The sequence below is a fragment of the Schistocerca piceifrons genome, chromosome 8 (assembly GCF_021461385.2).
Source record: "Schistocerca piceifrons isolate TAMUIC-IGC-003096 chromosome 8, iqSchPice1.1, whole genome shotgun sequence".
NCBI classification, from domain to species: Eukaryota; Metazoa; Arthropoda; class Insecta; order Orthoptera; family Acrididae; genus Schistocerca; species Schistocerca piceifrons.
The window spans coordinates 173,775,967-173,787,682 of NC_060145.1; the positions used below are offsets into that span (position 1 = coordinate 173,775,967).

General features: G+C 43.0%; 1 protein-coding gene across 1 annotated transcript in view; it reads right to left on the reverse strand.

The window, feature by feature from the left end:
- Nucleotides 1–11,437, reverse strand: part of LOC124712162 — a 29,777-nt gene extending 18,340 nt beyond the window's left edge. The window contains exon 1 of the mRNA XM_047242458.1: nucleotides 11,402–11,437. Within this exon, the coding sequence (XP_047098414.1) occupies nucleotides 11,402–11,437 (36 nt within the window). The remainder of the gene's footprint in view (nucleotides 1–11,401) is intronic.
- Between the last annotated feature and the right edge of the window lie 279 nt (nucleotides 11,438–11,716).

The window sequence follows — 11,716 nt, forward strand, 5'->3', positions numbered from 1 at the left end:
TATTTCAGTTTTTTTAACTAAACTAACAGCCAGCACAGTGCACATTGAGCCTTACCTTAGGATACTGATTGTATATACATACAGTGCGTTTTTAAGTGTTTTACTTGTTTTTATGTTCAGTAGTCTTTACGGCAGACAGATTCAAGGGTTCATGTTAATTTGTTGTAGAAGTATGTTAATGTTCACCACTAGCCACCTCAAAATGACGAAATAGAGCCCAGTCAGCAATTCTTCTTGTATGCAACTAAAATTATAATTTACTATAAATTTTGTGTGGCAGTTTTCATGCACTGTCGTGTAACAAAGTGCATTTTGGTAAACATAATTAATGAGCAGTTACTGGATGTGAACATTATAGCTCCAAAGTGTGGTGAGTTGTCACTTCAAAGTCTGATGCCTCACAGTCAAATGCTGGTCATTCCCAAATAGGAAAGGATTAATTAAAAGAAACGGAATGGTAGCATCACACCTGTCCTTCTAAAATTATACAGGATATGATAAAGAGACGCTGGTTGTTGTGTGGGTTGTGTTGGGCAGTACACTGGTCATTTTCAAAAGAAAGTTCTTTTGGCCGTGGTGTGGTATCAGAGTTTGAGAATGGGAGTGTAAGTGTGACTTGAGACTGCATTTCTTAGCCTAAGTAGTTATGTGACTTACTGGCCATCAGTAACGTGGATCCACAGACTGCATCCGATAAACAGCACTCAGAAACTGTGATGCATCTTCGTGTAGACCGTTGTTCTCGTCATAATTGGGTACTTGTGTATTAGGGCAATGCAAGCTGAAGACTGCCCAGGGTACCAGAAGAGTTCTACACCCAGGAAAAAGGGCGAACAGGTATCAAATGTGTACTCCACAGTGTTCTTAAAAGTGGAGCATTGCAGCACCCTACACATGCACTATTTCATTGAAAATATCTGGACACCTCTACGTAATGTAGTTTTGACCATTAGGTATCACGAGAAGTGGACCTGCTAGTATAAGAGCAGGCAGGCCATATTGTGCCGTCAGTAGAGAAGCAGCAACAACACAGTGAGTCAGCCAGGAGAGTTCAGTGACTTCGAACTTGGACTAGCCACTGGATGTCACCTGAGTAACAAGTCCACCAGGGATATTTCAACACTTGTGTAGCTGCCCAAGTCGACAGTTGGTGATGTGATTGAATTGTAGACATGAAGACACAACCACAGCTAAACCAAGACCAAGCAGATCTAACGTGCTGATAGACAGTGACTGGACTGCAGAGGGTCTCTGTAAAATATTTTGTGAAATCAGCAGAAGAAGTAACCTGTGATTTCTGAAGTTCTACTGGCAGTCCAACTAGCACGGTGACTGTGCTTGGGGGAGTTAAAAAGAATGGGGTGCAATGGTCGAGATGCTCCTCAAAAGCGACACATATTTGTAGTCAACGTTAAGCAACGCTTGAGATGGCGAAAAGAGTGATGCCACTGGACAGTGGCTGTCTGGACACTAGTCATTTGGAGAAATAAATCACGGTGTATCCCATGGCAATCCAATAGAAGGGTGTGAGTTTGGTGAATGCCTGGAGAACATTACCTGCCATCATGTGTAGTGTCAATAGGTGGTGTTATGGTATGCAGGTGATTTTGTGCTTAGGGTATGGATCCCTTATTCTATTAAAAAACGCAAAATGTGGAAGGATAGGAACACATTTTACTCCATTGTGCTCTGCATATAGTGGAGTGATTGTTAGATGATGATCACCTGTATCAGCATGACAATGCTTACTGTCATAAAGCAGCATCTGTGAGGCAATGCTTTATGGACAATAACATTCTTTAAATGGACTAGCTTGCCCAAATCCCTGACCTGAACCCAATGGAATGCCTATGGGATGAGTTAGAACGTCGGCTTCACTCCAGACTCCAGCATCCAACATGACTATTTTCTTTGGTTTTGGCTCTTGGGGATTAATGGGCTCCATTCCTCCAGAAACATAGAAAAGGAAATACCAAGTCATCATAAAGATGAGGATGGACACACCCAATACTAATGTCCGCTAATAGGTTTCCAGATTCTTCTGATCACATAGGGTATACAGGCCAATGCCCTAGATACTACTATAACTACACACTAGCTGACACTTTGACAATATTCCTCATACACTGTCACAGTTTAAAGTGTTGAATCAACATTTCATCCAAATAAACAACTGGCCTTTTTAATTGAAATATTCTGCAGAAATATAATATTCATAATTTTTCACGTCTGGGCCCTACAGGTCCTTGCGATGTACAACATAGGACATTTTCAGATTTTTCTTTTACTTTCTGCCCATACTACTTTAATTCTCTCAGAATAGGCTCTTTTCCTCTCAGCAGACCAAGTTTTTTCAGACTTCTTGGGATTTTCTGTAAGGCCAATAATTCAGTCATGAATTATGTGACAGAAATTTTTCTGTCTGGTGTAACAGTTTGTGTCATTCTTGACACCATCAGGTCTTCCTAATTCCATTCTTTTACTTTTTTGTTTCAATCTTCAACCATCAGGTGGGTTAGCATCAGCTCGCCATGCCTTTCTGTCTTCGGCCTTCTTCGCCACCAGTCATGGAATGGGGAGAAACTGTCGTATGTGGTAGGTCTTGGAAAAAATATACGTTTCATGAATGATATTCTCTGGACCTAAGCTATGCTACTTGATAATTTTCAATCAATGCGCCACTGATTTTCCTTGCCACCTGCAACCAATTTATTGCTATAAATTTTAAAAGAGACATTGTCAAATATATTCCCAGAGCCTTGTGTTCACTAACATGGTTCGTCCGCTTAATGCGCAAGCTAGCAAGCCACTTTATATTCAGTAATTTACTTTTGTTTTCACATATGTAGCATCGCACCTGATGTGAAACATATTTTGTAAATACCATCTGCGACTTCTCGAGTGATTACTCGTACATCGTCCGCGTAGGCATCTACCACTTTGTTCCTTGAATGGTAATGCCTGTCAATCTATGCTCTAGTTGTCTCAGGAAGGTTCCAGTATTACAATGAGGAACCAAAGAAACTGGTACACCTGCCTAATACCGTTTAGGGGCCCCACGAGCATGCAGAAGTGCCGCACCATGACATGGCATGGTGGTGGTGGTGGTTAGTGTTTAACGTCCCGTCGACAACGAGGTCATTAGAGACGAAGCGCAAGCTCGGGTTAGGGAAGGATTGGGAAGGAAATCGGCCGTGCCCTTTCACAGGAACCATCCCGGCATTTGCCTGAAACGATTTAGGAAAATCACGGAAAACCTAAATCAGGATGGCTGGAGACGGGATTGAACCGTCGTCCTCCCGAATGCGAGACATGGCATGGACTTGACTAATGTCTAAAGTAGTGCTGGAGGGAACTGACGCCATGAATCCTGCAGGGCTTCCATAAATCCGTAAGAATATGAAGGTGTGGAAATGTCTTCTGAACAGCACGTTGCAAGGCTTCTCAGACATGCTCAGTAATGTTCATGTCTGTGGAGTTTGCTGGCCAGCAGAAGTGTTTAAACTCAGAAGAGTGTTCCTGGAGCCACTCTGTAGCAATTCTGGGCGTTTAGGGTGTCGCACTGTCATGCTGGAATTGCTCAAGTCTGTCTGAATGCACAATGGATATGAATGAATGCAGGTGATCGGACAGCATGCTTACATATCTCTGTATCTGAATACGCATGTCTATGTCAATTTCTTGCGGTTCTGTGTGTTACAAACAGCACCACTGATAATGGCTTCCTTGGGTAAAGTCTCTTTTAATATCAATTTGTTTTATCCATTGACAATTAACGGAGATTTGTGCAGTAACACCCATTGCCACATTCTTAATGATGTCGATGGTTTGTGGTAGGAAATCCATTCGGCGCATTGGCTTTGAAAAGCATCGGTGATTAATTTGATCAGATGCCTTATGGAAGTCAGTGAAAAGCAGTCCATATTTTGTATTAGTTGTCTACGTTAGCACAATGACATCGCAGTACAAAGCCGCAGTTTATAAAGTAGTTCTCCTAAAAGCACTTGTCTGCTGCTGGGTCTAATGTTATTCAGAGAATTCAAGGGGCCATCCGTCAGGTTCTGGAGATTTCCTAGCAGGAGATCTTCGTATGATTTTCAACATCTCTTCTCTGGTGACTTCCGAAGAAATGTTCTCATCGTCATCTCGCGATTATCGTGGAAGATGTGTGCCAAAGAGCTCATCATATTCATCTTCGTTTGTTTGCCTAGATGCACATGCGTGTTCATAGTATGTACAGATTTCTTTAATTATTCCCTTCTGAGTAGTGATTATGGTACCATCATCGAGCTGAAGTTCATCGAAGAAAATTATTCTTCTGTTCTTGGTATGACTGACAAGATGGTACCATGCAGCAGTCTCATCTTCAGTGACTGACTTTTCTTTGGGTTTTATCATTTATTCCTTTAGTCCCTTACATTTGAAACTTATTAACTGTGCTTTTATTTGCTTGATGTCTTTTAATCCTGTAGACAGAGCATGTATCTGATCATACGGGTCCCTTAGCACACTAGAGAAAAATTCAACAATGTATTTCCTTTGCCTGGTCTTATCAATACTAAAAGATATTAAAATTTTATTTAGCTTTGGTTTCAAACGTCGAGTCCACCATTCTAGCGTACCTGGATAACTGTTCAATTTACGGAGATACATTTCCCAAGCTCTGGTTAGGGCACCTTCTATATCTTTTACTGATAATAAAGATATATTTAGATTACACTGGCTCCTTACCTTTCAAATAGGTCCTGCTGCTAGATTTTCACAGGTTAGCAAAGCACTGTGGTCGGAAAAACCAACGTGAACTGTTTCTACTTTCAACACTTCGTCTTCTAAGTTTTCCGATATGTAAATTCTGTCAGTCGTACTGCAGGTATTTGCAACATTACGAGTGAAGTTCACTATTGTTGGGTATTTTATTTCTCACACAGTTTTTAGTTTTCGATCAACAACAGGGCCTCTAAAGTTTGTTGAGTAATTGAAGTTGTAAGTTTGATCTTTAAGAATGAATAAACGACTGAAATCTCTCCCGGGTATGAGTTGCAGGGGTTTTTTCGTCATTAAATAGATTGCGCTTTCTGTAAAGAACGCTGTCGCAGCTGGATAAGTACTGCCAGAAGGCGCATATAAATTGACAATATAACTCCTGCTACATTAATTCCAATACATTGTTCGTTTCTAATTTATAAACGTTATGTACCGGAATGCTTTCTGTAACTAAAATGGCCGTGCCAACGCTCGTTACAATGGATATATTGTAAAAACCAACATAACCCAAAAAAATTAGTTGTGGTGTCACTATTTCCCGTAGGAGAGCAATGTGTGTACCCAACTCATACAGAAACTGTTTCAAAGCAGCTGTTTTTAGCTCCGACTGTATCCTATTGATGTTTATTGTGGTAATCCTATATGACTGTAACGTTTGAGGGTGACTATATCTTTTCTAGTCCATCATTTCATGCTATTTCATGCCCGATCCTTTCTGAGAATCTGAACCTTTGTTTTTATTCTTCTTACGGTTTGCGCTGACACTGGCCTTCTCCGAATGTCTGCTCCGCCCACTCTCTGAGCGGATTTCCGCGGAGGGCGGCGTCGGTGAATTGAGTGGCTGTCGTGTGCCAACATCTCGTCTGCCGAGCGCGGCATATAAGCAGTTTGCACAAATTCTTCCGATATCCGGCCACTTCTGCGCGCACTGTCGTTTGCTGTTTGTCTGTTGTTGCTCTAGAATTCTGCTTGTTCGTTGTGAGATTGAGGCGGAGGCTTCAGGGCTTATTGAGAGTTACTCGCTACCTCGTCATGTTTATTTTCAGTTCTAACCGCTGGCGAGTCTGTTTGCATCGACTAACATTGCTGTACTGCAGTGCGGGGTTGTGACGTAAACAGGGCCCACGCACTGCCAGCTGCTGGCAACACTGCTGCTGTCTACAGAACGGAGCTGTGACGTCACCTCAAGCTGCTCAGTTGCCTGTGGCGCACTCGATTGCGCTGCTAATATACTTCACTCTGAATCTGTGCTTACAACATTGTCTGAAATTATAGTTTCTAACGCTGTATTCTGAATGTCACCTACAGCATTCAGCGACCGGTTGATTTCCTCTTCATCTGTACTACTGCCGTCACAAGTTCGACATCTCTTGTCAGTGGCTATACTACTTTTAACAACCGGATTGTCTACAGTGTCTTTCCAAAGTAAATATGGAAATGCTTCAAGACTGTTTTGTGGCCTCTCCTTCACATTTAAATTAATGCTGAAACCCCCTCCATCTGAATTTTGGAAATTTGGAAACTTTGGAAATTTGTGGTAAGTTCCTATGGGACCAAAATGCTGAGGTCATCGGTCCCTAGGCTTACACACTACTTAATGTAAGTTAAACTAATTTACCCATGCCCGAGACAGAACTCGATACTCCGACGGGGGAGGAGGGGGGGGGGGGGGGAGCAGCGCGAACCGTGGCAAGGTGCCCAAGACCACGCGGCTACCCCGCGCGGCATCTGATTTTTGGTCACAAGTTCAGCCAAGGTTAATCTTCATGTTTCTGTAAATTGTTCTGCAATACATTCACCTTTTTGGACAGTTTTATCGGAGATGACCACTTCAGTTACCTACGCGACAAGTGAAAGACTCTTCCAGAGGTTGACTCTCCAACGTAAATCACGTGTGCCTCGTAACCACAAACCAAAGCATGAGATGGGATGATGTTTGTTTGACATGCATATCTACAGACTGGACACCACTAAAGCAGTGCAGCGCAAGATATGTTTGCTTGGCCATCGTTAGTTACGAATTTGCTTGATGTCACCATACTTAGCTAATACGCCTTTTAAGTAGAATCTTTCTATGTGAGGAGGCAAATTAAATACTGTGTCCTGTTCCTAATCAACATTAGTATTTAAAATAGTAACTGTACTCGCCTAATTGTCGCGATGGCGAAATTCAAATTTCTGTAAAATCCGTTCCAGCAGTATTGTTCCATGTCGTAATAAGCAGTGTACGACTGATACGAAGTAAATCCAATTATATCAACAATCCAGCCATGAATTACCAGTGAAATTGGTTGAATATCACAGGTTACTTTGTCAAATCCAAACCTTTAGAGTAAGCTTCCAGGGAAACATGGTAACCACAGCAGTAGGTAACAGCGGCCAAAACACTAAACAACAAGGAAACTCAAGACTTTATCTCCACAATAGCAATTAAACACAACACTACAGCGCATCCGCTCTGCTCGGCCGCAAAAGACGCTGCCGGCGTAAACGAAACTTTTGTATTAACTACATATCGAAAGGCTATGAACGACAATGAAAACCGCTTAAAGCCAACTGTCTGCAATATTGTTTCTGAGTGTGAATCAAACTATGATTCCCTGTTTACATTGCGAAGAGTAGGTTGCAACTGATTAGGCCGCGAAACCGGTTGTGTATCAATAAAAGAATAATTCTATCAGCTGTCAGTAGAAATCTTCTTAAGATCAATTTGTGAGGGATTCTCAGTGTCATTTGGACGCAATGAAATAATAGAAATAATTATAGAACTGGTCATCGGCATAGCTTAAAATGATAGTACAGTAATTTGATTGATAAGACACATCGTAATCCTGATACAGTGTTTGTTTGACGCCATTACAATGACGCCACAGGGCTCTAGGCACTCGAGCAAAAGCGGCAGCCTCAGATGAAGGGGACCGTAGTAGCAGTTGTGGGAGAATCCCTCGCACGCTAGAGACTGGTGTAGAAGCAAGCTCACTCTCACATGTGTGTATGTTTTCAGAAGGTCGCTGTGTTGTTTTTCCTTAACGTGAGGGTCGCAACCCTGATATTTCAGTATAAAAATTTCATTGCCTTGTGCAATTGGTTTTGTACTCAACAGTAATAAACAAAAACTGGTCATAGTTTTTGTCTGTTATTTGTAGAGGTAGCATCACGTTGAATACATTATGGAACCGTGGATCTACAAACCTTAACAAGAACGACCACAAAATATGATTTACTTTGGTGTGGAGCCACAGTCATATCAAACGTTTTGAAATATATAAACGATATTTGACAGTACAACAGATTTTATTCCATAATCTAGATTTCGGCCTTAGACCATTATCAAGTACCAAAAACCATTAGACTAAAAGTCATTGTCAATTTTTTTCTTTATTGTGATTTCATTCCAATGCGCCATGGACCGGCAATGGTGCAATTCGACGCGCTTCAGCCAAGAGATTACGTAACATACCAAAGGAGAACGTTACATTTATAAAATGCAAGGATGAAAGATGAAATGTACACATGAGAAGGGGGAGCGATTGGAGTAAAAATATACAAAAAAGGAGTAGTTGGACAAGGCACATTAACATAAAATTTACATAGAGTTAAAATGGTGGCATGAGTAGCACAATTAAAAACGCCGTTCACAGTATGGGACTACGACACTGAACACACACTACACTGATGTTACATACATGGCGATCACCCAGACGTAACAAACTAACTGCTGTAAAATTTGAAGGGCCTAACAAGGGAGGGGAGGTAGGAGAGGAGGGAGAGAGGAAAGATAGATGGGATGTTGTCAGGGGAGGAGGGGCAAGAAGGGGGTGAGGGGTGGAGTTGGTAGCACACCAAGGGGCAGGAGATTGGGAAGGAGCGCAAGGACTGGGAATGTTCAGGGATGAGGGAGAAAACAGCAGAAAGGGGAAAGGGAAGAAGAGGGAGCCCAATGGAGGAGGGGTGGGGGAGGGTCAGAGATGGAAGAAAGGATAAATATCAGGGTGAAGCACACCACCTGGGATGGGGAGATGGAAGTTTCATTGGGAGAGGAGGTGGAGGGTGTGGACATGGAGAGAGGATGGGACACTTCAGTAAAGGAATGGCAGCAAGCTTGGAGTGGAGAGAAATGGAGACACCATGGGTGAGGCAGATTGAGCTGGTGGTTGGTGTAGAGGATACAGATTTGTGCAAGGAAAAGGAGAAGATGTAGAAAGGGAATGAGGTCATAGAGGATCCTTGTGAAGGATGGGAGATGGATATGGAAAGCGAGGCAGAGCACTTGCCTTTCATGGATTTTGGAGGGCTTAATGGAATTTCGGAGAGGTCGAGATCCAAGCAACACTGATGTACCAATAGAATGGATGAATGGAGGAGGGGGGTAAGTTGGATAGGGAGATGATACGCGGTAAGGTAGAAATCATAGCGCCAGAAGGAGAGGGTTGTACAACCTATAATTACTGCCTGGGTTTTGGAAGGATTGATTCGAAGGAGCCACTGGTTGCACCTAGTGGGAAACTGGTTTAGGTGGGTTTGGAGGGGGACCATTGAAGGGTAGGATAGAGGGCGAGGAAGGTCGTGTCATCAGCATATTGAAGGAGATGGACGGGTGGGGGCGGTTTGGGCATATCAGTGGTGTACAGGAGATATAGGAGAGGAGAATGGACACAGCCCTGGGACACCCGCAGTAGGATAGAAAGAATGGGAATTGATATTATGAATAGTAAAATGCTTTTTTATTGCAGTCACTGATCACAATATGAATTCTTTAGACGATGACTGGCTTCAGTCTGTAATGACTATCCTCAGATCTTTTTTACACCATATTCTAAAGTGATACGTCCATAATGGCACCGTCAAAACATATAAATTTAATCAGAATAGCATGGTCACATAGATTTAAGATATGGTGTAGAATAGGCCACATCGTCCACATAGTGATTATTGCCAACTAGCTACTGAAGTACACTAGCATCCAGAAACCTGTTTGCCTACACACTGAATAGTGACATAAGAAGGACAGTTGGAGAGGAAGGAGAGTGAGATGGATAAAGTTGATAGGAAGGGTGTAGGTCTGGAGCTTGAAAAGAAGCCCAGAATGCCATGCACAATCATAGGCGTTCTGGAGGCCAAGCAAAACAAAAACAGCAGAGTGATGGGAATTATGTTGGAGGAAGAGGTGGAGGGAGAGGAGATGGGTGAGGTTAAGGAGCTAGTCGTTGGCGAAAAAGAAGAGCGAAAACCACACTGGATTAGAGGGAGGAAGTGGTTTGGAGTTAGATGGTGACAGATGTGCGGGAGTGGATCGGTTCAAAGACCTTACTGAACATGGAGGTGAGGCAGGTGGAGTGATAGGATGAGGTGTCAGATGGGGGTTTGTTAGGTTTAAAGAACAAGCTGGCTGAAGTGTTCCACAGGTCAGGGTAAAAATCAATGGAGAGGATGCTGCTGTATGGGGTGGCAAGGGCCACAAGGAAGCAGAGAGGGCATTCCTCGAGGTCAGAGTAGGTAATGCAATCATGACAAATGGCAGTGTTGCATTTGGGCTGGAGGGTGAATTTAATGTTGTGTGCTGTGAGAGAAGTGTTGAATTCTGAGGGCAGTAACTAGTCCAAGTACAGGAAGCTGGGGCAAGTGGTGGGACAACAGTGTGGTCAAGGACATTGGGGAATAGGAAGTAATCAAAGTGATGGCCACTGGGTATGGAGAAGGCTTCAGGCTTCGGGGAAGTGGGAAGAAAAGTGGTTGACTTTACTAAGGTTGTCAGGGGATGGATCAGTGGGTAATATGGGGTGGCATGGCTACCAGTAAGGCGCTGGAATGAAGACCAGTACTTGGTGGGTTGACAGGGAGTGTGGTGTTGAGTTGTGTGTACGTACGGCGCCAGTCCCGGAGCATCTTTGCAGTCAGAAGGTTTCGAATGTGTCTTTGTAATTGCCAGTGGTGGAGGTAATCATGAAAATCTGTATATTCGGTTATACAGACCAAATTGGTCAAAAGTAAATGCGAGAAAATTTTTGTAATAGGTTAATTTACTGGCAGTTAGTGTTACTTATTCATTTGATATGGTTGTGGAATAAAATAGAAGACTAAAACACAGGTTTAAACTTCGCTACACTGTGTCTAAGCAGCTAAGGCTGGCTGTGATTTGGTCTTCTATTTTAGTCCACAACCATATCAAGTGAGTAAGTGACGCTAATTGGCAGTAAATTAGCCTATTACACAAATGTTCTCACATTTACTTTTGACAAAATTGGTTTATATAAGCGAAGATAAGCATTTTGACGCTGATATGAGTTTTACCAAAGACTAATGATTTTTGATACTTTTAACACTTGAAAATGATAACAGAATAAAATCGTTATCTGATTATAATTATTCAGGCACATGTACGTAATGTGGAATTGACCACTAGATACTGGACATCCTGTGGGTTTGGGTCCCACAACTTCAAAATCATATTTCTGCTGCCTGGGCTACACTCAAGGGCGAAAGTGAAGTTTTGGAAGCACCCTCCCCCTACTCTTCGCCGTCCGTCGCTGTCTGCTGCCATTCGCCTCTGCTGCCCAGTGCTCGCTGCCACTGCATCTCAATCCTCGTTCTCACCTTCGCCTGTTCTGTGTCATCTCGCTGTTCCTCACTATCCTACCTCTGTGACATCCATCTTCGGTAGGCCCAATACCATTTCGACACTCCTAGCACTACCATCATCTACACCTCCTCCTTATCTGCCCCAGATTCACTTCATGGAGTACCTCCTCCAAGCCCCCTCCTTATTCTCAGCTTCCTCTTATTACTGTTTTCCGCCTTCATCTCCTCCCCCTTCTTGTATCCCCACATTTATCAGCCCACTCCTGCTACTACTACTGCTCCTGCTGCTGCTACTGCTCCTGGTCCTGCTCCTGCCATTCCTCCTCATCAGTGTCGCCCTCTCCCCAGTCGCCCTACAACCCCTGGCACAGTT